At 37.9% G+C, this 27813-nt stretch overlaps 3 protein-coding genes and 1 non-coding gene across 6 annotated transcripts; 2 read left to right on the top strand and 2 right to left on the bottom strand.

Annotated features, from left to right (window-relative positions):
- Positions 1-693: 693 nt before the first annotated feature.
- LOC131323486 (gibberellin 2-beta-dioxygenase 1-like) lies at positions 694-3959 on the top strand. The gene is made up of 3 exons (XM_058355306.1): positions 694-1245; positions 2508-2856; positions 3524-3959. The coding sequence occupies exons 1-3, from the start codon at positions 845-847 to the stop codon at positions 3770-3772; spliced, it is 999 nt and encodes a 332-aa protein (XP_058211289.1). The 5' UTR covers positions 694-844; the 3' UTR covers positions 3773-3959.
- A 1842-nt stretch (positions 3960-5801) lies between these two features.
- On the top strand, positions 5802-5874 carry TRNAE-CUC (transfer RNA glutamic acid (anticodon CUC)). The gene has a single exon. It is a non-coding gene; the product is annotated as a tRNA-Glu (tRNA).
- Positions 5875-6061: 187 nt separating this feature from the next.
- Positions 6062-11052, bottom strand: LOC131323485 (interactor of constitutive active ROPs 4-like). Of its 3 annotated transcripts, XM_058355304.1 has the most exons (4): positions 10523-10671; positions 9696-9757; positions 8081-8158; positions 6062-7518 (listed from the first exon to the last, which is right to left on the bottom strand). In XM_058355304.1, exons 3-4 carry the CDS (start codon positions 8092-8094, stop codon positions 6402-6404), a joined length of 1131 nt encoding a protein of 376 aa, XP_058211287.1. In that variant the 5' UTR covers positions 8095-8158; positions 9696-9757; positions 10523-10671; the 3' UTR covers positions 6062-6401. The 3 variants fall into 3 exon arrangements, with proteins under 3 accessions (XP_058211287.1, XP_058211286.1, XP_058211288.1); XM_058355303.1 differs by lacking the exon at positions 9696-9757 and having other exon boundaries at positions 10523-11052; XM_058355305.1 differs by lacking the exon at positions 10523-10671 and having other exon boundaries at positions 9728-9746.
- Positions 11053-19469: 8417 nt separating this feature from the next.
- Positions 19470-26452, bottom strand: LOC131323484 (polyadenylate-binding protein-interacting protein 9-like). The gene is made up of 10 exons (XM_058355302.1): positions 25641-26452; positions 23494-23604; positions 23344-23391; positions 21861-21933; positions 21653-21765; positions 21451-21510; positions 21162-21209; positions 21010-21078; positions 19864-19925; positions 19470-19773 (listed from the first exon to the last, which is right to left on the bottom strand). Exons 1-10 carry the CDS (start codon positions 25953-25955, stop codon positions 19716-19718), a joined length of 957 nt encoding a protein of 318 aa, XP_058211285.1. The 5' UTR covers positions 25956-26452; the 3' UTR covers positions 19470-19715.
- Positions 26453-27813: the final 1361 nt, after the last annotated feature.

Here is a 27813-nt window from a genome sequence, read left to right as displayed (position 1 = left end):
GTACAAGTAGACTTACTGATAAATTTCCTATTTTTTCTATTGAACAATACGCAAACATGTAGGTATAAAATCTACTATGCAATCAGATATTCAAATATTTGTGTCCAATGCTGTGTTCTCTTCCCTTTTCAAAAAGTATTTTTCAAAAAATTCCCCTTAAATTTTCCATACTTCTAACATTTCTCTCTTTATCTCTCCCTGCTTATTACCCCTACTATTTTTCAAAAAACTTTTCAAATACCAAATTAAACACAACATTTCAAATCATTTTCCATTTGGTAGCAATGTGAGGTAGGTCCATAGGTAGGGTTGCAAGTGACCCAGATTACTCGCGAGCAACTCGAGGCTCAGCTCAAGTCAACTCGTTTAGCAATCTAGCCGAACTTGAGCTCAAAGTTTTAGGCTCGTGTAAACGAGTCAATCTCAACACTCTAAAACTCAGCTTAAATACACAGGCTCTTTAAGTAAACTAACCAAGCTCAGATAGGCTCGTTTGCAAACGAGTTGAGCTTGAATTGGAGTTTTGGACTTTTTTTAAAAATGAGCCGAGCTCGAACACTACAACGCTCAGTTTGTGCGTGCAAATGACGAACACTATAACGCTCCATTCGGCTGGTTTGCACCCTATCAGTGGGGATGGGCTCAGAGCACTTTTTGAAACCCTCCTCCCATTCTCCTATAAATAGCCAAGCATGCCCTTTTCCATCCTCCTCAAATTAATACATTCCCAAACGCAAACATCAATCTTTTTCCATTCATTCCAATCAATTACCAAAAAAAGCCCATCTCTGCAATTCCCATTCTTCTGCAAAAACCCAAAAAACCCTTCACTTTTCCACCAACAATGGTGGTTTTGTCCCAGCCAGCAATCGAACACGTCTCTCTCATCAAGAACTCCAAACCCACCACATTCTCCTCCGAAATTCCCATAATAGACCTGTCGAAACCCGACCCGAAAGCCCGCCTCGTTGCGGCCTGCGAGGAGTTTGGTTTCTTCAAGGTGATCAATCACGGCGTTCCGACGGAGTTCATCACCGAACTGGAATCAGAAGCAATCAAGTTCTTCTCCTTGCCTTCTTTTGAGAAAGAGAAAACAGGGCCTCCTGACCCACTTGGCTATGGAAACAAGAGAATCGGACCAAATGGCGATGTGGGTTGGGTTGAATTTCTGCTGTTGACAATCAACAAGGAATTCAATTCTCAGAGATTTTCATCAATGTTTGGAAAAAACCCGGAAATGTTCCTGTAAGTAATCGAAATTCGAAACAGAGTGTACCCTATCGGATCGTGTTTTTCTTTTCTTTTCCCGTCTGGAGAGGAAATTTGCTTCGAAACAACCGAGTTTTCACAGAACTATCATAACTTTTTTTGAGTTTTTTAAACTACCTTAGTTAGAAATACAAATCAACAATAATAAGGTGAAAGGTTGGCCCGGTGATCTTGACCGGAGGACTCCGGAGTTGGTTCCTACTACCTAATGTCTGAGGTTTGATTTTCTTTGTCATAAATTCTGGGACCACCTCACTTAAGCGTAAGGTCAGGATTTGGCAAAGGGTGAGACATTTTTCGATGGAACTTCACTAAAAATCATTGCATATTTTTTGTAAAAATACAAAAAAAAAAGTATACCATAAAATCAGGCTTTCCTCGAATTCTATTTTTTATTTTTAAAGAACAAAGACTTTGGTTCAACTATCTCGTGGCCATTAAAAAGCCAGTGAGATATTAATACCATGATTCAAATACTTTATTATATCAATTGCTATTCTTTGATTGTTTGCATAAAAATCCAAGTTGTTCGAGTATCTATAAGTACCAAATCGACTTCCATTAGTAAAAAAAATCTTCGATTTTCAGAAAACAGTGGTGGCATGTGCCACCCCCACCCCCCATTTACCTCTGCCTGGGAGAAGCTATATGGATTAGTACGAGGTGCGCGTAAGTTGGTCCGTGCCACCCTGCCTTACCAAAAAAAAAAAAAAACGTGTAACTCCATAAGAAAACATGGATTCTTTTGCTATTAAAAACCAATCTGCCAGACTGCCACATTCACATTGTGGGGTTATCTATGGCTATATAGTCTCTAGCTTATAGTTGGATGGTTATATCACCTGTCATTAATGTCGTAAAATCATTGTGGCAATGATTTTTTTTTTTTTTCCTATTCTGTTAATTAGTAGAAAGTACTATCCATATCGAAATCAATTTGGAAACAGAGTGGGTTATTTTAGTCTTTTTGGAAAACAAATACAAAATTGATTTTTCTCTTTGCCATAAGTAGCGTTCGTTGTTAACGAGTTAGATTACTATAACAGGTGTCGATGCTAGTTCATCAGATCGAATCATGAATCTCCCGAATACTTAACTGGTGGTACGTGACCATTCGGTTTCCGGCTCAAAGTCTGAAAACATGTGGTGAAAAAAAAAAAAACCCCCGAGAAAACTGATACCAAGGTTGCTGCTCACTTATATTGATTGTATTTTCATTGAAGATTTTGTTTCTGCAGTTGTGCTGTGAATGATTATGTCTCAGCTGTGAAGAAGATGGCCTGTGAAATTCTTGAGTTATTGGCTGATGGGTTGAAGATTAAACCAAGGGATGTGTTTAGTAAGCTCGTGATGGATAAACAAAGTGACTCTGTTTTTAGGCTCAATCATTACCCTCCATGTCCTAAACTCCAAGAAATGAACGGCAGGGATTTGATTGGATTTGGAGAACACACTGACCCTCAGATCATTTCTGTGATGACGTCTAACAACACTTCAGGGCTTCAAATCTCACTGAGAGATGGGAAGTGGATTTCTGTCCCACCTGACCAGAATTCCTTCTTCATCAATGTTGGTGATTCTTTGCAGGTAAAACATGTTTATATATATAGTTAGTGCCGGCTCTGAAATTCTCGGGGCCTAAAAAAATATTCTCATGGGAAAAAAAAGGAGAGGCGCCTATGGGGTTTAAGTCCGCCGTTTTTCTGCCTTAGCTCAGGGATATACTGCATATGTGTGTAGATTTTTCTAATGTTTCAACTCTACCCATTCTCCAATGAAGAGGATTCCATGTTAGCCATAGTTAACACTTATCAGTAGTTTAGTCCAAGTTTCACTATTTGCATGAACAACATTGCCTAACATTTCTTTTTGTTTAATCACCCTCTTACATGGTTTTAGCTTTTCTTTTTTCTTTTTTTATTTGAAGATTGTATTGGCAATTGAAAAAAATTCACCAGAAGAAAACCTATTCTCAAACTATTTCGAAATAATATGGTTCAACGCTCATCGACTAATCTACGTGCGATCAATTCTTGTATTGGGTCCCTTTATACGAGGTTTCGCTCCAGCTTTCATTTGGCCTCTTGCTAGTGGATGACCGGATTAGCCGGTCCATTGGAATCAATAGAGTTACGAAAAAAAACAAGCAAATATGGTCCCTTTTTTTTTTTACAAACAATTCTATGGGAGTTGGTTACCTTTCTCAATTCTCAAATGTTGTACTAATTCAGACCTTGTGTTGGTGTTTTTACAGGTAATGACCAATGGGAGATTCAAGAGTGTGAGGCACAGAGTGGTGGCAAACAGCATGAAATCTAGGGTTTCCATGATATACTTTGGAGGGCCTCCCTTGAGTGAGAAGATAGCTCCATTGCCTTCACTAGTGGAAGGAGAAGAGAGCTTGTACAAAGAGTTCACATGGTTTGAGTACAAAAAATCTGCATATAAGTCAAGGCTTGCTGATAATAGGCTAGGCCTTTTTGAGAGAATTTCAGCCTCATAAAAAATTTAAATTTAAAAAAAAAAAATGGGTCACCACATTGTTGGGAAAAATGGTTTGTCAAGTTTCAAACATCGGTTTGCAAAATTGTTGATCAAATCTCGCAAATGCTGGGAAATTTTGTATCCTCTTTCTCTTGTTTTGTCTCTTGGTTGTTTCACAATTAATGTAATTGTTGTTCTTGTTGTCAGTTGGCCCCGTTCCACTAAGGTTTTTATTTTTTAAGTATTTATTTATCGCTTTACAAGACAAGTCATTCTCTCACAAGACATCACCTTTAATTCAAAAAATAAGTACTTATTTTAGTTAGTGAAAATTGGCAAACCGGTTAGTGCCCAGCTAGTGCTATTTGTTCTTCTTTTCTTTTTTTTAAATCAAAATGATAAGAGCTTCATTGATAGAAAACACAAATACATAAGATAATCATCAAGCGGTAAAATCCATCTTTAATCAAATGACGAGAAAGCCGCAAAGAAGTGTAACCTTTCCAAGTACATTACTGTCCATTCTCTCTCTTTTCCAATTGTGCTGTCCTTTTCTACCTTTCACTTCTCTCTCTCTCTCTCTCTCCTTCCTGCTCATGTGCTTCTTCTCGTCACTCTCTCTCCTCCTCTCACTTTCCTTTTTTGTTTTTCACTTCTAAAATTCTTACCAGTATAACTTTTATTTTATATATTCAATTTATGTGAAAAAATATATTTTTTGAAATCTCTTCAACAAGATCTATTAAACAAGTGCAATATTGAATGTGATATTATGTATGAAAAAAAATAGTAATTGTTTTGGTGTAGGCTCCTATTTTTTTATTTTTGCACTATAATTTTAAAATGCTATAACTTTAATTATACAATGTTAATTAACAAATAGATAAATTCTTTGTTAAAATATTGTTAACAAATATATAACTTCGTTAATTAACAGTTTTAATGCTAATTAAAAGTTAATTAACAGTTAATTAATAATATTTTAACATATCAATAAAAATTAACAATACTTAGAATAGACAATTAACATTTGTACATAGCTAATTAATAGTTGAAACATGAAAAAAAATCAGAATCAAATTCAATCACAACAATAAAAATTCACATTGAAAAATTAAAATTTTAATTTTAAATAATTTTAATTTTAAATAATGTTGTATTCAATATTAATCTTCTTACATAGATCTAGATTTGAAATACTCTAAATTTTTATAAAAATGGAATATGTATCACAAAAGTTATTGGAGATTTGGAGTAAACATTTTTAGATAAAAAAATAAAAATGGAGAGAGAGAAGTGAGAGGGAGAGGGAGAGGGAAAGGGAGAGAGAGAAACTGAATATATATATATAGAGAGAGAATAAAGTGATGTACGACTGTGCGCGCCTGACATGCGGCTGAAAGGGAAAATAATCCCGCGTGTGTGATGAGGAATTAATGGGTCAAAGGATATTTTTAACCAAATTTACGTATAGGACCTATTGGGTATGAACTTTTCTTGGATTAGATTGCTAGGACCTATTGGGACTTTATCTACCTACATAGGACCAGCCCGAAAAAAGTCTGAAATATGTATCTCCCAGCTAAAGAAGAACCACCTCAATTGCAGTCCTATGCATAAAAGTAAACTCACACGGATAGAAAAACCCAACACCCTAAGCAAGTGAGGCTGCTAAGCCAATCGATCTGATTCTTCATTGGACTGCCACCACCAAATAAGTTTGCGAACAAAATCTTTCTTTTTGATTAACTTTTTTCATCTACTCATATTAGGTTGGTAGAGAATTCAATTAATTTCGTTTCGTATGCTTAAGGTTTAAACCTGAACTTAATTGGACCTTCCGCTAGCGGATGATGAGATTGGTTGTCCAACAGAAGTAGTCGACGTGCACGTAAGTTAACCCAGACCTTAAGTATCAAGAAACATGAACAACGGGTTTCCTCAATTGAGGCGATTGGAGATTAATGAGCAACAAATGCACCTTCTTGACATTATCGTTTTCGTTTCTGTTATATTTTAGTGAAAAGACGAACAAGCTGGACATAAAATCCGTTGTAGTCTAGTTGGTTAGGATACTCGGCTCTCACCCGAGAGACCCGGGTTCAAGTCCCGGCAACGGAACTTTTTGCACTTTTCTCCGATTATTACTTCTGCAGAAACAGTTTTAGAGCCAGTTCTTGAAAGCAAAACAGGACATAGAACTACAAATTCATCAGAATACCCATTCCAGGACACAAGTCTGGCACCATCAAAACGCCATCGATTCTCCGGCAAAAGCAAAAAAAATGAGGTTTCAAGAAGATCCATGTGATAAAACGAGAACCAGTACATTCGGTTCTAAAACAAGGAACTGCTTAATGCTGATGCATATATCATACAAAGTGGTTTCCAAAACCTCACTATGAAGCTACACACAGAGCCAGCCCCGGGATAACCCCACAAGACCTCGGACTTGGGTACAAAGGAAGATCATACCTAAGTTTTGGAGAGCATTCAGCACAATTAATTGTTCTCCTGCTTGGCTTAATAGCCGCCAAAATGGTAGTAGAACATTAAACACAAACACAATGCCAAGAAAATGGCAGCACAAAAGATAATACAGCAATGAAAGAGATTTTCCAGATTAACACCACCACAGGTTCTTTCCCTTACTTATTGCCCTTCTTTTTCCATAGGTCCCCAAACATCCTAATTCCAGACCCTTTCCTCTTTCCACTTCCGAACCCATCGTCCGAATCCTCACCCATACTGGGTGAACCGACGAAACCGGCATACCCACCACCCGACGGTTGAAAAACACTTCCGAAGTGCTTAATATCCATGGACCCACACCTCTCGGGCATTCTCATCCCGCTCATGTCCACACCACCAGAAAGCACTGCGGCTGCAGCATCGGCTGCTTTCCTCCACTGCTCGGTTTGCACTCTCAGTTTCTTCATTTCACTTTCCAATGCCTCTTTTGCTACTTCCACTGCTTCCAGCTTCTCCTTCAAAGAGACTTCAATACTCTTACTTGCTTCTAGCTGTTGCTTCAGTTGGCTCAACTTTGAACTCATTTCCTCTTCCTTGGCTCGACCGGTTGATATCTCTAAAGCTGCTTCCTTGAGCTGACCCTTTAGGCTCTCGTTTTCTTGGCGAAAGACCTCTAGTTCCTTTGCTTTCTCTTCAAAATTTGCCTTCATTAAATTTATCTCATCATTCTTCATGGCCAAGTCGTCATATTCAGTTGATACACTAGTTGGTTTTGTTCCATGGTTTTCTTCATCAATTGTTGGGCTGAACTCAACCTTCAATTCCACATTTGCCTTTTCCATTGGAACTTCAAAAACATCAGTTTCGCGCTCATTTTCATCGGAAATCTCATTTTGGATAACATTGTAATTTTTGTTGGACTTTTTGACCTCATTTGGGGATTGTTTATCTTGAGCTTCCACTTGGTCTGGCTTTGGAGCATTTTGTGTGTTGGATTTATTTTCCAGTTGTTCTTGAGCTTCTTTCTTTGCGGCCTCTGCAGAGGCTAACTGATCCTTCAGAATCTTGAGCTCATCTTGTGCTTGCCCAAGTTGAGATTCTAGATCTGCGATGCGGGTCCCCAGTTTCTTTTGGTTCAAGGGATCAGATTGAGCCCCTCTTGGTGATCGACGGTCTCCTACTTTGGGACTCCTATCGGTGGGTGATCGATGATGCAGCGGATCAGAATGAGAGCTTGATGTCTTGAGTTGCAGTGGGGCTCTGGGGGACACTTTTTGAGGCATTTCTGAACCCCTATTCCACATAAAAGATAAAATCTTCACCAAAAATCGTTGCACTGATTGAAAGAATGATTTATAACTTCTGAAACAAAACCATTACATGCAAAGTGCATTTAACTAATTATCGTGCATGTATCTATCCATTTTAGTTGGAACCTATATGGTAATTTATATGGCTACTCCATCCCAAGGACCGACGAAGTACACAAAATTACTCTTGGGAGGCATTAGCCATTCACAATGCCACCAAATGAAAAACAATGCTTCGATAATGCATCATACCATCTTTTAAATGATCAAAATGTGCAAGATCCGAAATGATCTTTTCCTTCAAGGTATTATTACCACCTCAAGTAATTACGCACAAGATCCAGCCTCACATATAAACATACGAGTGCAAAATTTTATATACTTTAGGGTTCGGTAATGTGAAAAAGCAAGAGAACAATATAGCATCAAGACTATTGTGTGGGGATGCAACAGAGAAACACTAAAACAATATGACTCGACAGCAATGAAACAAAAAAGGAATTTACAAAGGAGCTGCAATTGTATGACAGATAAAAACCCCTAACCTTGATCTTGGCATTTGATCAACTTAAGGTGATGAATTGAAGAGGTAAAAACAGGGCTAATTACTCAAAGCCTGAGATCTGCACAACCAAAGAAGTCATTGAGGGAGACGTACAATACCGATCACATTAAAGACTATCAGAACACAACTTGATAGGAATAAAACATGTGGTATGCCAACCCAAATTCACAGATATTGATATAAACAATCTAGAATCACTAGGTCTGTCAAGTTCATCGACTGACTTTTCCACGCACGCCTCTCCACTAACTACTAAGGTAGAGAAACATTGCAAAGATGCTAGCCCAACCCAAACTTTGATTATTCGATACAATTAGAACTGATATACACAAATTGTCTCTGCTTATGGAGCATGAGATTTCTAGCATCCATTATTGCTTAGCACAAGATCATGAGTTGCTTCCGGATCCAGAACAAAATTGAGACAATAAAGAGAATTGTAAAATAAACAGGAATTCACTAGGACGCAATCAAGTTCAGAGGAACACATTGAATTCTAGGGGTGTCCAAAAATGGTAATCTAGAACTTCAACAAAAGAGCCATACTAAACATGCCATTGAAGTAGTGTTACTAACAGTATATATTCAGTAGAAATGAATCTCTCTTGTTTGAGCAAGCAAGTCGAGGACAATCAAAGAAACCAAGAAAGACGCTACTCATTACCATTTTGCACTCAAAGATAGAGCCTATAATATATACAAGAGGGAACACAATGCCCGGAGTTCTCACGTCGAGTAGATAATCGTATATAGATCAGCCAAAAAAGTACTTTTTCGGAATGAGGTTAGTCAAAGGAGTATATGATATTTGGATAATCCAGTAACCACCCTGCTTAAAAGACCAAGAAAGCACTTCCTAATGCTGGTGAGCATGCTTTCTTGGTCCTTGCAAAAAAGATTTGCAAATCCACTTTTTAGCAACCACATGCATTACGTATATTGTAATCTCATTATGTGCATGCGCTTCCATCAAAAGTCACAAAGCACTTTCATCAGCAAGCACATCTGTACTGTAAATCCCTCGAAAAACAGAAAAAAGAAGTCGTTATTGGATTTGAAATTAGAAAAGCATATCTTCACTATACATCCTACTATGGTGATCACATTTGTGCATTACATTTGTTTAACTATCATCTGATGTGACACTGTTTGACCACATGTTCATCCCGATGTGAGGCTAGTGACTGTGAATCTGGACCATTCATTTCCTTTCCTGGACGGTTTCATGGTTTGAGTTTCATGTATTGTACTACCCCTCATATGCGAAAGCATTCACTGTAGTACTAGATTTCAAAGAGGGGTCAAACCCAAAAGACCTAAGTGAAAGAAAAAGGTTAAACTAGGCAAGTGAGAGTCACTTCTATTCACATGGAAAAGATGGATCAATGGTCAGAAGACGCAGAACTACAAGCACCATGAAACTGAAAGATCCCAAAGCATGCAAACAAACCGGGTCCCCGGGATAAATAGTTCTGGCCCGGACACCTGATTTATAAAAGAAAATGCAAACAAACAAAAGACTAAAAAAAGCCAGTTCTACTAGTCCCTACTAAAAGAGACAATCAAACAAATTGAACCAGTCTTTCAACAAATACTTGGTGGACAGAGGAGAAACATCAGATCTCACTTCGCAGCACAACCAAGCACCTCTTCCTCTCTGAATCGGCATGCAAAACACAAGAGACGAAATATTCCATTTTCTTTAGCTACTACTCTTTTCTTTTCTCATCAACCAAACAGACAACAAAAAACAATAGAAGCATAAGATTGCCTTTAAGGTGTCAAAGCCGTAATTCAGCAACTTTTTTGGGAACCCCAAAGGGGTTGCCGATTGGCAACATGGATGAACTGTAAACCCAAACACTGTGAGCTTGTTCGTTTGGGGCTTTAAAATTCTTGCTCACAGTCCCCAATACATTTTCTCTATCTATTTATCTCCACTCAAACCTCCTTTAAAACCCAAAATGAACCAACCTTGTGGGCCAGACCACTAGAGAGAAATCTCTTTGTGAATTCTGTAGTCCCGGCGTAGATGGTCTGCTTTGACCGAACCGAGAAGGGGAATAGTCGAGCTACGCGTAAGGTAACCCAGACACCCTGAACGTTGAAACATCAAAAGATAATTTCTTTGGCAAAATCCAAGTCCATGCATTGCTTTCTCCCAAATCATCCAGGTCAACTGATTTGGCTTAAAAAAAGGAGATGGGTTTCATCCAAAGATTGTTTCATAATACCTCCACATGCTACAAAAGCAGTTTGACATTATAGCAATCCAAAAAATGGCGTTGTCAAAGTCATTTTGACACCAATTGCTCTCGCAGACATCAATATATATAATAATGTCATACCTTGAAAAGAAAAGAACATAAAAAAAAAAAAGAAGGGGGGTAAAGCAACAAACAAACAAGGAAGTGGAACTCACCGTGAAATTCTGCATAAGCTTCAACTAGAAGATCTATGTGAAATTTTTTCCCATGTATGGAGAAATATCCTAGAGCAGAATGCATGTACCTATACCTGTCTATATATATTGACAGGTCTTGGCGACAAGAGAATTGGAGGCAATTCGAGGCAATTCCAACAAGAGAGAGAGAGAGAGAGAGAGAGAGAGAGAGAGAGAGAGAGAGAGAGAGAGAGATATGGTGTTTTCAAGTTTTTAAGTTTGAATTAAAGGGCGTTGTGTGGTGGGAGAGAGTGCAATCCAAGTCCCCAGAGAGAGAATATGCAAATGTAGCCTAAGGTTAGTTGGGTTGATTGGTGGATTAGTTCTCCACAAAATTGATTAGGATTCGATTCTTGTGATCAAATCGCAAGAAAACAATTTTTCGTTAATTCTCTAATTTCAGCATAGATAGTTTGCTTTTGACTGAACCATAGAGGAAACTAGTCGAGACTCGCGTAAGTTGGCCTGAACAGACCGTCGCAAAAAAACAAAAAAGTAAATGCAAATGTTGGGGAGAGAGAATCTGAGAGGGAAGGGGACAAGCAAGTAATTTGGAGGTGGTCACGAAAAAGACAGGGAGAGACATACAGATTGATTGGATATCCCAACCAACCCTGTTCTACAGCTATTTATTTTCCAATGTCTTTTTGCTGCACCTTTTCAAACCACTTTCTTGTTTCCAACACTGCTTTATCAATCTCTCTCTGCTCTAGGGTAATGGTGCCCCGTGCCTTCATTGAATTCTCACTTTCACTAGGGTATCTCTTTCTTTCTTTTCCAGGAAACAGATTTTAGACTATCTACTGAAATCAGATCAAGAAAATGAAAAAAAAAAAAATTATCTACTGGATTGCACCGTTCGGTCTCGCCATGATGATTCAAATTCTTTTGGTTGAGTCTGTTTAAGAAAAATATTCATTTCAGAACACGCGGGTTGATCGAGCATCGGTAGCCACCTCATTGACATGATCAATGATTTCGATTTTGTCGGTTGCATTTTTTCTTTTGTATGAAATACTACGTAATTTGATCGCCGTTATAATTGTCCATCAACTTCAATATGGGCACCAACGATTAGTTTGACGGACTCTACAAGTAAATAATTGCGATCATTGAGTGGAGACCCGTAACAAGGTCGCACAGCGCTAACGGCGCCGTGCAATGCAAAAATTGAATTGCGATCCAAAATGAAAGGCTTACAATTTCAAGCGATTGAGTTTAAGTAGGTACGTAAGTATACAAGCAATTATTGAGAGAATCTAAACCCTGAGAAGTTCTTACTTCACTCTCATCCACAAGAGAAAAAATTATTTCCTGTTAGTGGCGGAAACCATGGGTTTTCCACCTCTTATTGTGGGCCTCACCGTACGTTCATTGCGGTAATATGAACTGTTCATCTTGTAGAGCTCGCAAAATAGAGTATTCACGCAAAAAATAAGCTTTATCGGACATTCATAGGTATATCAAAAATTGAATTTTGGTTTATAAAACGGATGGTCGTGCACATTTTAACTTAAAAACTATTGACAGAATCCAGGCCGTGCACATTTTAACTTAAAAACTATTGACAGAATCCAAGCCGTCCGTTTTATAAACCAAAATTCAATTTTTGATATACCTATGAATGTCCGATAAAGCTTATTTTTTGTGTGAATACTCTATTTTGCGATCTCTAGAGTGAGCTCTAGACAAGATAAATGGTTGAGATTATCTAAATAAATACACGATAGAGCCCACAAATGGCGGTGGCGGAAGCTTCACGGTTTGCGCTCATCCGGACGTAACTCACTCTCATTTCGCAATTGCACATTGACAAGTGGTTTCTTAAAGGTCACAAGCAGTAGAAACCAACGGATTTGGCCAAGTGAGCACGAGCAAGCAGCTAAAGAATTTGCATCACAAGTTTGAATTCCACGAAGGCCGAACATTCCAAACCTTGGGGTCGCTAGACCTTTGCCCAGTCGTTAACTCAATGGCTCCAAAACTAGTCGAGGTGCGGGCAAGCTACCCGGTAAACAACAAAACAAAACAAAAAAGGGGTCAATACAATGGTGTTCGAATTATTCCAATTATAGTGTTGCTGAAATACAAATGACAATTATCAGCACCTTTTGACTCTGCATAATTGTTCTCTCTATCTAGTTTAGTTTTGGCTTGTAATGTTAATACTGCCACAAATCACATGCTTACCAATCATTTTAAATCCTAATTTTTTTTGACAGTTTTTTTTAGCAGTAATCAATCATGCTAAAGACCCCACCAAGCAATTAAGTATATCGGAGCCAATAATTATCGGATTATTATCCCCTCACACAATGGTTATGAAAACAGCAGTGCTACTCCCACCGTTTTGTTTCATTGCTCTCTCACCGCATCGCCCAATCTTCCCGTCTGTCTTGGTAACCAATGGTTCAGATTTTAGAAAAATTTTCCTAGGAGAGTTAAGAATCTTGTCTTTTAAAATCTGAACTATTCAAACACTTTTGGACGGTGAAATTGAGAACGGTGGAGGAAACGATGGGGTAGACTTTCTGCAATGACCACCTACCAACTTTGGATTACAATGTTCTCATTTTTCCAAAATTAATAATAGTATACAATCATACACAAAGAACACAAACAAACAATGATGGTATTCAATCATGCCCAAGTAACATAAATAAAGAATGGTTCCATTCAAAGTCCAAACCTACCCCAAATTGAAATTGAAATCCATAACCACTCACTCATTATTAGCTAGCTAACTCTATATAGAAAGAAGAGGGAAAGCCCCTCTTAATGACAAAAACTTATATTCGAACCAGCTGTAAACAGTCTATTTTATGGAGTTGTGCATTTTTAGCCGTTTGTTTCTGCAATCAATTGTCCAGATTTTAAAAAAATTATTTGCTTGAATAGTTAAACTATTCGCTCGAACAGTTTTTTTATAATCCGGACTGTCTAAAACACTTTTGGATGACTGAGATTGAACTCCGTAAACATCTGTTTACAGCTGGTCTGTAAACAAGATTTTCCCCCTCATAATATAGACCTTCTAGATCTATCTTTATCATTTCCCGCAGACCGGGCTGACCCCGTTACTGAGTTCAATTGAACGAGCAAGGAAGAAAGTGAGCCAAAAAGAAAAAAACTCTATATAGAAAAAATAAATAAAAATAAAATCATCCCCTACGGTCCCTTTTGAAACTGAGCGACCATATTGAGGTTCTTGACCCCATGTGGTGGTGTTAATTTTGATCGGCAATAGCTAAATTAATATGATTTCAGAACACATTTATCTTACGAAAAACACGTTTTTTGATAATTTAGGTGTCCGGGCCAGCTTACGCGTGTGCATCTCGACTGATTAACACTGGAAAACCAATCCCTCCGCTCACTTGCGGGGTCCCATATAACTTATGGATAAATTAGTTCCGATTCAGTGTTCTAATCTACTTTTTTTCAAACTAAATGTGTTCCGAAATGATATTGATATCAACTTTATTATTATTGTGGTTTATGTTGTGAACCGGTTCTTTAGAGAAAAAAAAAAAATTTAAGGTTGTCAAATTGGGCTAGATCGAAAACGAGCATAACGAAGGCTCGACATGAACGTCTAGTCTCATCTTAAAATTGGAAAGGATTTGTCCTAAAAAATAACATCATTACGTTAAGGAAATAGAGTCTCATATTACTTGGGAGTAGAATGTGCGATCACTTATAACATATAGGACCTCTTCACTCATTGCCAATTGGCCTTGAGTTGGTTATAAGGTTTCCACATAGTATCAGAGCGAGACTCGTTCCATCTCACATTTTATAAAATTCACAATCCACGTCCCACGATGACATACCAGTAAAAAAGCTATACGATGATAGACCACACGTGACAGACCTCAAACATTTGAGGCCTCCCCACTCATTGCCAGATGGGATATATTACAAGTTTTTGTATGAACATTATATTGTTTGTTGGGAAGAACGGCCGAAATAAATAGCCGGATTGATCGCTTTGCACCCACTTTACAAGGAGATGCTCTGCAGCATTGGCCTCCCATTCCGGCTATATGGGAGATTGGGAACATGTGAATCCAAAGAAGTAGCTGAGCGCTCTCTCTCTCTCTCTTATGTGGAGAGACATTGCATGTGATTTTAATGTCTATTCAACTACTCGAGCCAACTAGCTAGCTGATTTAATTATATATCAACATCACCACCCCTTTATTTAATTTCCTCCATACCATCCTTCCTTCCTTTATTACTTCACATGCCCTGATTGGTGAGAAAACAAATCCGGATGTTTGTTTTGATGGGGATTGATGGATGAGTCAGTTATAATATGCAATAATTCACAACGCCAAGAATTAGGTCAGGAATTCTTTGTTACTCCCCCGTTCTATATTTAGAGTCCAGTATTCCATTTTGAATTGTCCCTTAATAAGTGTCCATTTTGTAAAGTTAGTGGGTAAAAATTGGTGTATTGTCTATTTTGTCCCTAAAAGTAGATTCCATTTTGAAAAATTAGTGAGTAAAAGTGTAATGATGATGGGTAAATAGAGAAAGTGGAGGAAAAAGTTGATGTGAAATGTATAATAATAATGTCTTTTTAATAAGTTGGAGTTACAAAGCAGAACGTTTAAAGAGGGATGGAGGGAGTAATAATTAGTAGTACTAGCAAATTCATGGGGTTGCCATGTTTGGACAAATAGAATGAGAGAGTCAATAAAATGCAAAGTACAATGGAGTAGAGAATACCCATTTATACTAGTACGTTATTTGACGACCTGTCATGAAAAAGAGATATTTCTAGAAGGAGGATGGATAAACTATACGTATTGATCAAAAACCGAACCGTATTTGTTCCAATTTTGTAAGATGAATTTACTATTACCTCCCTTCCAATAAACATATATGATGGACTTATATATACACAAAAGGAGAATAAAAGTTTTGGAGTGCCAGGGCCTTGTCGCACCGCCTATCTCCTCTTCCATGGGGATGGTAACGTGGGAGTATAGTACTAGTGGTAATGCCAACGTGGCCATGGTTGTGGAGATGCGACATGGTTGTTGTGGCTGTGGAGGTGGGTGGCGAACTGGCGGCTGTATAACAATAGTTGTAGCTCAAGCTTTTAGGTAACCCAGTAAAAATGTAATTTCTTTTGGTGACCGTTCCACATATGTTTGGATGGATGGTGATCCCTTACGTTGAAAACAAAATTCTTGGTTCCACCATTTTTGTGGGACCATTTATTCTGATGAAAATAGGAATGAGACATTTTATTGCAGTCCATTTAATTGCTATTCATCTTGAAATGAATGGGAGTTGTTATTTTCACAAAGCAAAAGAGGATATAGAGATAATATGTTTGGGCTTCAATCTAGTCTCTAGTTTTTATTTCGGGCCAGAGTCCAAAACCATTCTCTCTTCCGCTGGGCCGAGCCCATTATGTTCCATCTTCCTAAGATCTAAAGAACATATTTTAGGAATTGAACTCCTTCTTCAATTCACAACGCCCTACAGATTTTGAAAATTATGATAATAGAAATCACAAGCAAATAGATATAATAGTGCGTAATTGAAAAAAGAAGAAAGAACACAAGATATACGTGGAAAATCTTAAAATGAGGAAAAACCACGAGAGCCTTACTAGTCAACTATTATGAAATCGAATCAAGAGTACAAGTTTTCTCGCAATCTCTTTGATATTTGCGTTTTCTCTCGCTTCTCTTTGTTTTTCTTTAAAAACACGTTAACCTAATTACATACAAACGGCAGCGTAAAATAGGTCGGGCCCTATGTGGAAATTACACCACAAATCTTTGAAATATCGTTTTCGCCTGTGGACTCCGTCTGGAGCCCCCACACCCCCGAGCTACACTACTGCAGAAGGTTGTCTGCACCCCTAAGAGAACATGCATTGCAATTTGCAATCTACGCCTTTTATTGCAAAAGACTAGGAGAGAGAGAGAGAGAGAGAGAGAGAGAGAGAGAGAGAGAGAGAGAGAGAGAGAGAGAGAGAGAGAGAGAGAGAGAGAGAGAGAGAGAGAGAGAGAGAGAGAGAGAGAGATGGTATGAATGGTATATATTCAAATAGGTATGAACTGTAGTACTGGAATTCTCATATATACAAGAGGAATCCAAAAAAAGGAAGGAATCAAACAATAAGAAGCAAAAAAACATGTACACGTATACGATTAAATTCCTTCCGAACAAAGCCGATAGAGCTCGTCCAGAGGCGGGAGCTCCGTGAGCAACCTGTCAAAATCCTTGAACGACATCCCTCTCGACAAACCCGAGCCAACTCCCCCCGTACCGCCACGAGACATCCCAACCTTCGACCCGACCCTCCCCGGCTTCGGCTCGGCCGCTATCGTCGAATCCTTTCCGGTGAGCTTCTGGACGACGGACTTGAAGCTGGTGGCGTCCGTCTCCACGTACTCGGTGTTTATGAAAGTTATCTTCACCGGCTCCGCATTCCTTCGAGACATCGAAATATCGATCTTGTCAAGTCCTTTCCGAAGCGATGGCTGTGGCGTCGACTCGGAGACGTGGATCGAACTCTATAGTAATTAAGTTGTGTTCGACTCGATTCGGCTTGTTGAGGAATTTTGCGATGAGCTTAATGGGATTGTGAGGTGCCTTCTTATAGTGGGTTTTGTTTGCTTGGAGGACAAGAATTTTTTTTTGTGGATGGAGTTTTTCCACAGGGGTTGGTTTGTACGGTAGGGTTGAGAGTTAAGAAATGGCGGGTATGATTAGTTGACCGTTGTAATTAATAGAAAAAGGCAGAAGTCTAGAATACAGGGGTTTCTGATTGGGTCAAAGCACGCAAATTGAGAAAATCGTTTCCAAAAGTGGCATTGCACGTGCTGGGAAGGTACGGAAATGGGACTTGGAATTTTCACGTGACACGAAAAGTTTGGGAATCAATTTCTCCATGGCTTTTGATAAATAATACGAGTAGTAGTAAAATAATAATCATGTTTTTTCCAAAAAGTCGCAAATCTTTGTTTGTTTTACGTCTTTATATAATGCTTATTCAAAGATTAATAAAATTTTCTCTGACGTTCAAAAAAGCAATAGTGGTGAAAAACCAAGTTCACTTAAGACCAAGTTTTGGAAAAATTTGATCTGAATGATTTTCGAAAGTGTGAAGATATTGTTATGATATTTTCTAAATGAATCCGTCAAAAAAATTTAAGAATTTAGAAACTAATTTCAAAACCTTTCGGTTAACCCTTTTTTTTTCTTCTTTTTAACTATCAAAACAGTTTCTTTTATGTTTTTTTTTTTGAAAAACTGCGACTGCTTTAGGTTTAATTTACATGCAGATACGTCAAGCAAAGTCCTTTCCCATGTTCCTCCATCCCTCTCATCCGCGAGATTATGTAACGCTCCTGGAGCATTGCTCTAGAGACTCTCCTCACCATAAATTGCTATAGAATCCACATTATAATAAAAACTAGCTAGCTCGATCAGTGAATTTGCTCCCTATATAATTGACTAGGATTCGATTCTTGCGACCAAATTACAAGAAAGTAATTCTTTGTAAATTTTCTAGTCTCATCGGAGACGGCCAGTGCTCAAAACATTATTTTGCTACTTCCTCTGTCCCTAAATAAGTGTCCGACGTGCAAATTTAGTCTTTACAAAAGATGCATGTTTTCCGTTAAAAAATCAAATTTTTTTTACAATCTAAAATAGAACTCATTATTATCTATTAATTTGCAAAAAAAAAAATTAATTTTTTTAACGAAACAAATGCATCTTTTTAAAGGCTTAAATTTGCCAGCCGAATACTTATTTAGGGACGGAGGGAATATTTTTTTTTTCTCACTTTCTTTCCAAACCAAACCATCACCATGGGGTTAGGTCAAACATTAGAAAATACTGTAAGAAGAATCGGTACGGCGCCGGTACTTCATTTAGCGGATAGATATATTGGACCAAAGTACAATCCAATCCTATATTCTGAAGTCTGACCATCGTGATGATTCTAGAGTCTCATATGAAGGGAATCCTTCAATACAAAAAAGCTTAACCAAGTCAAAACTAGCCTGGTTGGTTGGTAAATTTGCTCCCCGTATAATTTACTAGGGTTCGATTCTCGGGACCAGACTACAAGAAAATACTCATTTCTTATAAATTTTCTAGTCCCTGCGGAGACGGCCTGTTTTAAACTGGACCGGGAAGGAAATTAGTTGAAGTGCGTGTAAGCTGACTCAAACATCCCTGACGTTGGAAAAAAAGAAAGTCAAAACCGTTCATATATATAAGCATAAATAACAGAATAGGTCAAGACTGTTGGGGGAAAAATTGGTGGAAGGTTAGGCAAGCCATAGGAGATGACTCGTTCAAGCAAAGTTAATTTGGGATAAGAAATCAACAAAGTGATTCTGAGTGAATATCCTTTTGTCAAACCTTCCTTGTATAGGAATATCAGATTAATCACAAATATATGACTCGTACATAAAACTTCCTTATCAGAATGCGAAAACGGCTATGGACACCAATGTTGTTCGGGCACAGATACGTGCACCAACGTGTGTGCAGATCTGTGTCAGGCAGCATTGCTCATCGGAGCAACCCATGGCGATCATTTACCAGAGGTATATATGGTGGACCTCTAAATATGAATCTCACAATAAGAACAGGCAATAATCTAGATAGCAAGTCAACAGGCAACAGATGGTTCTTGCTTTCTAGGCTGTGTTTGGATCTTGGATTTATAGAGGGAAAAGAAAACTTAAAGGGATAAGCTATGCCAGTTTATCTAAATACTTTCTAATCTTTCCCCCTTCATTGTCATTCCTGCCAGCAAATCAAGATTCAAAAATAGCCGGAGGAGGAGGAGTGACACCATTCTATAAGGTGTGTGAATTAGTACAGTACGGAACCAAAATTTTCGCCCATCCATCAAAACAGTAACTGGGAATACCATGCATGTCTAAAGCTAATAGATTGCAGGCATAAGCAAAAGATAGATTAAGTTTTAACAGTTTAACAGGACCATACCCCAAAAAACCTGAATGAAACAAGTCACGATATTGTTTAACTTACGGTTGAAAATGGAAACAACAGAAACGCTGGAAATGAAAGAAAGGTTCGGCAATCCATCACAACTCTCTTTCTCTCTCTCAACAGGGAATCCACTGACTTCCACCGATGGGTCTCAGGCTCCGGAAATTAGTCAAGGAAGTGCAGGGCGGGGAACACGCGGCCTCACAGGGGTCTTTGAAGGACTCACCCTACAAAATAAATGAAATATTTCATGAAGAATGTTTTTCGGTTTAGTGAGACGAGAGATTGGCATATACAACTACTGTTCCACGATTTACCTGATAGGTTGGGTTCCCAATATCCTCCCGCTACAATCCAGTGCTGCAATGGCACTCTCTGCCTGCACATAAAGGAAATGAATCAATTTGGGAGAGGAAAGGTACTCGATCTGCATTCAATGTTAAAACACCCTTTGTTGTATGGTGGAAGAGTGAAATGTTATGGCTCACCAATGGGGTACTTAAGGAAGGAAAGAAATGGAGGAGTTCGGAGGCTTAAAGTGCAGAAAATTAACTAAAAAGTATAAGAAGAAAACTCTAGGTTGCACCCTTAGAATCACTTGTGGCATTGTACCTAGGTTTAGAACTGCATTATGCAAATCTCAAAGAGTACAAAAGCCCAAAACTTGGCCGAAGCGATGTTTATTCTTCACTGCAGCAGTAGAAGAGTCACAAGACCTACATATTAGGAAAAATAAAATATCATTTCATGGCTTCTTTCTTCGGCCTAAGCCTCTCGGGCTTGGGTCATCAGATGTTTTTTAGTTCATTGGTAGGTATGCTTAGCCAATCTTGTTGCCCGTTCAGGACGTGTTTTGAGCCTCCATGTTTTATCCACTCTTTTTTTCACACTAAACGCTTGCCCCCACACAAAAATCCAAGCCCAGTTTTATACTACAGGAATGCTGGGATATCCATTGTCCAGAGTGACATATTGCATGGGAATACTGATTCCTAAAAGCCAAAATCTCACTCGCATCGAGTGTCGCCGACATAAAACCCATGCAACAAGGATGGTTTAATAATTAGACACTTTATGCTGAAGAGAACAAGAAGATGAGAGAAGGGTGCCCTTATGAAAGATAGCACAACATTCCATACATATTAACCATTTTCTCCCCCTATTTTCCTTTTATATGAACCTAAAAAAATTTAAAACATTCCAAAAACCTAAGCAGCAAAATAGAAGCTTTTTAACTTTTCTGATAGGCTGCAAAAAGGAAAGCTCATCCACTTGGGACATGCATGCAAGTCTTATATGTACATACATGCAGCTTGCACACAACATAGCAAAAAACTCTGGAATTTGATATAAATGTTTAGTATGCCATTTAGAATAACTGTTCTGCCATGAAGCATTAATTGAAGAAACAGAATCTTGGCAATAAGTTATCCCTCGACTTGATACCGGAAAACTGAACTCACCATAGTGAATTCAACAAAAGCAATACGAGTCGAATGCACATTATCCCCCAAAAGCCTCAGGCGAGAAACCTACAAGAGAGGAAAACTTAACCTACTGTAGAAGAGAACTTTGGAAAAATAAGAAAAGTTCTGAATAGTGGTCACCATCCTACCTCGCCACAATATGATTCAAAAAAGAACTTGACAGCAGCTTGAGAGATCTGCAGTAAAATCAAATAAATAACAATATGTATTTCTATAAATAGGAAATGAATTCATTCAATTTTCAACTTCCAATTTGGGCGTCAGCTCCTTGAGATTACCTAATCAAAATCGTTAAAGACGAGAGGACCTTCATGCCCCAACCAACACAAGTCATTTGAAAAAACCGAAGATGTAATCATGAAAAGCATAACAGGTAACACAAAAGCCATCACTGGAGAAAGATGAAAGGGTTTATACCTCCTTATCAATGTTTGTACAGTAGACCGTCCTCGCACACATCTCCCGTTCATCCTCAGACTGTATATAGCAGAAAATCATCCAAAATCACAAGGATCAACATTTGCATATATATAAAAACACGAAGTTTAACCCGGCTGGAAGAAAGCATGTTGGGCAAGTGCTGAAAAGTGACAGCAGAAATAGCTAGAGTTTTTTATACCCTGGGGAGAAATGTTGGATTCACAGGAAGGATAGCAGTTTTTGAAGGTAAGACCTTAATTGGATAGAAACCAATTAGTGTCCCACCAAAGTTAAGAGCTTCTCCTGCACTTACTGTCCACATCAATACCACATAACCAGTGAGCTGTGGGAAATCAAACCGTCTATATTACCAAGAGTACATTTCAGCAAAAAAACAACCAACTTACCCTCATCGGCAAACTCGACAAATGCAAAGTGAAGACGTGAATGTGGATCGCCACAAATTCGGCAATCAACAACCTTCAAAGCAAACATACCCAAAAAAGAAAGTTAAAACAAGATCATCCTGAGTGGATCAACCAACTCCTATTCCAGCTGAGGTCTACAAAATACATTTTCTTGAAAAAGGAGAAAGGGAGGGAGAATGTTTTGGAGATGAAAAGAAAGCATATAATAACCAAATCATTTACATAGTCAAATGGATAACTGAAATCACAATCAAAAGAAAAACTGATCAACCCAATCTGGGCAACCCATTCACCACAAACCACTCTAGTTGCCCTGCCACAACATTTAAGGTCCATTCATCATCATCAAAATATAAAGTGCTAAAGTATCCAACTCAAAACCAATAAGCAATAAGTGGAGAGGCCGCCTAGGCTCATACATTAGTTTGTGAGGCAATAATTTGGAAATAAGGTGTGCTTAAGGCACAAAAAACTAGACAATCAATCAAGAGGGTCTAATTCAAAAGCCTCCAAAGCCTAGCTCTGATACCCATGTTAAAGCATCCAACTCAAAACCAATTGGTAATGGGTAGATAGGTTGTCGTGGTTCATACACTAGTTTGGGAGGTAATAACTAATTTAATGTGGGACAAGCTCTAATATGAAGCATTAACACTTACCCCAGCCCACAAAACATCAGCCATGATGCTCGCCACAAAAAGAAATGATCAAATCCATGAATAAGCAACAAAAGAGACTCAAACTCACAAATTAAACACCACAGCTAGCAACCATTGCCATCTACGTGACAAAAGATTCATCCACATAAACCAAATTAAATAAGTTTTCTAACTAGGAAGTTACATTTATAGGTTTAGATTTGATGAAAATTACAAAGCTAAAAAGAGAATGTGATTTGGGTCTTTCTCAATCATAAACACATTAGATAGAGTGATGGGTTCATATTTTTTGAGAAAAAACTTACGAAGCAAGAGTTGGTGGAGGGAAGAGGTGATGCAGTGGTGACAGGGTAATTCGGGTCAAGTTGACAGAGAAAAGAGGTGGCAGCACCGTGGCAGCGACGGTGACTGTGGTGCAATGTGATTTGGGTCAAGTTGCCAAAGAAGGCAGAAATGGTTGTCATGGTGGAAGGTGATGGTGGTACGGATCGGCAAGAAGGAAAAAGCAGTGGTGGTGCTGATGGGAAAATTTATGGATCTGCCAGCTGTGTTGCTATGGAGGGGGAGCATGAAGATGGTTATGGAAGATAATGCATTCAATGAAGTGTCATATGGAAACTAGGAGGTGTATGCAAATAATTAATGTGCTTTGATTAGATTAGGCTTTTGCTTTCGATAACGTCTAATGAAAATTTTAAAACCGCCTGTCCAAAACATTAACTGTTAACGGCCTTTTATTAAGTAATGATTTATCAAGACGTTTCTACAAATGGATTCACTGTGATTGAAGTGAGCAAACTTACTTGTCCACATTTAGTACTAAATAAGTCAGCAAGCTGTTCTTCGGTGACCTAGTTGGACATGGTACAAGAGTTTTGTTATTGTAAATAAAAGATTAATGAATCAGCAGCATGTTAACGATACAAGCACACTAATTTCTGTCTGGTACTTACGTTATGATCAAGTTCAGAAACATACACCGTTCGCCTGATACTTTCTTCTCTTTGAGCCCTAAAAGCTCTACCATTCAACCTCCTCCTCCCCTGGTTATAATTATTTCTTCTCTGCCAAATGCAAAGACGCACACAAAAATGTAAGCATTAAGCATTTTCACAAAAGTCAATGGTGTCATGAGAACTTTACTAAATTCTCTTAGGCCCTGTTTGTTTGAAGGGACTATTAAGTGAAGGGTATATGACCCAATGGGATATGTAGTCCCATCAGATTAATAGCGATGAGATTATTAATACCACACTCCTCATGGTATTAAAAACTCATACTTTTTGGAAATATATATCCAACCATTGTATAAACCGGGTCATAAAAATTTTAATCAAACGCCAGACATGAAATCCGCGTTGGATGTGTAATCCCATCACACTCTCACATCCAGTCAAACAAACGCACCATTAAAGTAAAACCAAATCCAATACAACAAGTCAAATTACAGAGAAAGCAGTGCGTCTTATATTCAGCAGCCTCATGGTTTAAAAACTTAGTGAGAAAACAGTATACATGAATGGGAATATATGTAGAAAGCACTACGAACATATAATGGTGAAGATTAGAGGACATGTCCGTTCATAAGTCAAACATGAGTAATGAAAGCTAATACATATCAAACTATTCAAGACAGGACTGAAAAATCTAATAAATTATGAAGTCCAACCATAAATCTTCCAGATGACAACGGAGAAGGTCATAAAACCCATTCATCTAGAAAACAAAAAAGAGCAAGTCGGAGAAAAGCAGTTTCAAAGAGCATGCACTGACCATAACAAGCCATTAGTGCAAAAATACGTATACTCAAATGGCGGATTATGCTTTCAAGAAAACATCAAGAAACTACAATAGCCAACAATTTACAACAAAATACATGAGCAAAATTCACAGACCCCTCTTGAAACTAAGTTGAGCACTAGTAGATGGAAAGTGGTTAAACCCAAAGTTAAGACCCACAAGGACAAACCAAATCCCATAAACTGCATTTATTCAAAAACCATTAGGAAAACATGACATAAGAAAAGTGATTTCCTTTTTTTTTTCCCTATTCAAAAAAAGAAAAGAAAAGAAATTTATTGCAAATAACACTAACTCACTAAGGTGGATCAAGATTGCGCAATAAGCCCGGAAGGATAAAACTGGAACAAAAAACCAGACAGAGAAAACCTATTCTGTGGAACCAACTTTTAAAAACCGAGCAATTATTAACAAGTACAGGGCCAGTTATTAACAAATAAGTAACGGCTATCAAATAGACCCTAAAAAAGGTAGTTGGATAAATGTGAAAATGACAAATCCAGATATGGATTATGAACACGCGGCACGTCAGAAACATTGTTTGCATCACATTGATGAGTGACTACATCCACTACGGATAACTTGAACCGTTAAAAAGATCGCATTCATTTAAAACCGACAAAAGAAACTTATCAAAAACACATTTCCAGAAAACCAAAATCTGAAATCTATTCTCTAAGACTCACACATGTCAATTCGGAAAATCAGTTAACAATGATTAGGAGAGATGAATATACGCAGGGTTGAAAACATTAAACGTTGTTTTTGAAACATAAAACTACCCATGAAATCTCAACGAATACACGATAATTCAGTATAGCCACTTTTCCATTAGAACCACCAAAAAATTAACTAAACGTAGAAGTTGGAATTTTACAGATTAAAACAACTAACCTATCCATAAAATTGCATTCAAATAGTGAGATACAGAAAACACATCATTCATAACACAGAATTCAATCAAATCCACGAGCAGATTAAATTAGCTCAAAATCCTAATTGGGAATTTAACAGATTAAACCCATGGCCATGAGCACTATACTCCCCACAACATGTCATCCAAAAGAAAAGATAACCAAAAACCCATTAATCAAAATGCAAAATTTAACCAAAGCCAACATATAAGAGCCAAAATTTACTCAAAATCTGAAGTGGGAATTCAACAGATTAAACCCATGAGCACTAAACTCCCCACAAAAGGCCATCTAAGGACAAGATAATGAAAACCCATTAATCAAAATGCAAAGTTTAATCAAAGCCTATATCTAAAAAGTAAAATTCTGTAATTTCAATCATATACCCTGCGATTATTCGGGTACCCATCATCGCCAAAAAGCTGATTGTTAACCGGAGAGAAACCATCAGCAGGCCCGAATTGATCGCGATTTGGACTGATCACCAAGTAAGATGAAGGAAAGAATTCCTTCGCCATCGGATTCAGCTTCAGCTTAGATAACATATCAGCGATTTCTTGCATTTTGAATTCTGATTTTTTCGAATCAGATTCCTTATCATCAACATTTTCCACCGATTCAGCATTACCATTAGCAGCAGTGTCAGTCTCCGGTGACTGAACCACTGCGGCCTCACCCAAACCCTCAACACCAGCAGCCATGGAATCAAAACACACCCAACAAAAAACTGTAAAATATAAATATATGAATATATAGAGAGAGAGAATTGGAAATGATTTAAGGGATTATAAACCAAATTTGCTTGCTGTGCACAGAGGGGAAAAAAGGAGGTGGGGTTTATCAGATTTTGGTAATCTTTGAATGTGTGCTGATGGGATTCTTTGTGTGTGTGTATGTGTGTATTTAAGGCCTATAGATACAGACCCATTTGGAGAAAAAAGGTGAGAAATGCGGAGGAAGAGAAAGGGAATTAGGGTTTTTGCTCAAAGTTTTGATCCTTGTTTGGTTTCTGATGGTGGTGGTTTATGGAGAGAGAACAACAGGTGGCTTATGCCTTTGGCGTTGTCTACTACCCTTCTTGTTTTATTTTTGGAGAGAGAAAGATTGTGTCAATGTATGGAGAGAGAGAGAGAGGATTTTGGCATGGGTTTTGGTATTTTGTGTAACAATGGGGATTAGGATATGTCATTCATAACTGCTTATGCTGGGGTTGGTTTGTTGGGATTGTAAATTTATTTCCCTTTATATTTTTCCTATTTATTTCCTCCTTATCCTCTCATTTACTGATTTCTAGTAAAATTTTCATTGATGTGCCTTGTCTCTGAAAATCCTGAAATGGCCAGCCTACTTTCCCTTTGGACTGATATATAGAGTAGTTATGGGATTACATATATCCAGAGTTTTAAAAAAAAATTTATGTATTTAATTATTTACCACCCGAGCAGGATTCTGAATAGCTTTGATTGACTCAATCGCGACTTTAGCGGGAGAAGTTTATTCATGTACACTATATTAACTCGCAGAATTATTTTAAATATTCTGAATATGTGCTAAAAACTAGCTTGTGTCATCGTCTTAATTTTTTCAAACAATGATTAGCAAATAAAAATACTGGTTAAATCTAGTAGATTATTTCTTTTGAGGGTAGTTTTGACATAATGGTACAAGGAGGAAACCTCCGAGAGGAGTTTATTTGGTAGTGGTAGGGTTAGATAGTGACAGTACATTTTGTGATGTTAACCTTGTGATGGCTAAGTTGCTTCTATACATCAACGATATTTTTGGTAGGACGAGTTTTATATTTAGCACTCTGAAAGTTAGCGACAAACAGGTTCGGCCCAAAGATTTTCGAGACCTTAAGTGATCTCTTAAAACGAGGCCTCTCATTTTTGCCTATATAGATTAGTTTTTCGGAATAAGAAGAAAAATCCCCTCGTGGTTCACTGGTTCACGCCACACATCCTTAACCTCTTGAAAACATTATTTTGTATAAGCTAAAAAACTGTTCGTATATGAAGGGTCTAGGCCTTGAACACTAGACCTCTCAATAAAAGCACACAAAACTTACAGCTATACCAAATTTGCCTATTTGAACAAAACTGGATGATATTTATTATATATTGATATTTGGGAACCTCATAATTGAGCCAAAAACTGGAGGCCCTAGGCCTAGGCAGTAGCCTAGTGGGCCAAGCCTGGCAACAAAGCAAACCCATCGGAGCCTCAAGAGTTCTTCTATGATGTGGGAGTCGAATTTGCAAACTTGGAAGAATAAAAGTTTCTTATTTGTAGTCATATTCTTACTCGATCAACTCATTGTTGTTACGTCAGTTATATTTATCGTCACTAATTTTTGAGGAGTTAAGTATATATTGATACTGTCTAAGATTCTATTAGATGCAAAAAAAAAAAAAAAAACGAACATAACTCCACTCTCCAAATTACAAAACAGAAAAAGAAACAATTAGGTTATGGTAGAAACATGGTTGTTGCTAAAAAAAATCATATAGATTCTAACGCGTTAAATTTAGGATTCATTTATGCAATTAATTACTATCA

The sequence above is a fragment of the Rhododendron vialii genome, chromosome 4a, assembly GCF_030253575.1.
Source record: "Rhododendron vialii isolate Sample 1 chromosome 4a, ASM3025357v1".
NCBI classification, from domain to species: Eukaryota; Viridiplantae; Streptophyta; class Magnoliopsida; order Ericales; family Ericaceae; genus Rhododendron; species Rhododendron vialii.
The sequence above is the reverse complement of the archived record's forward strand: the minus strand, read 5'-3'. Positions and strand labels throughout refer to the sequence as shown.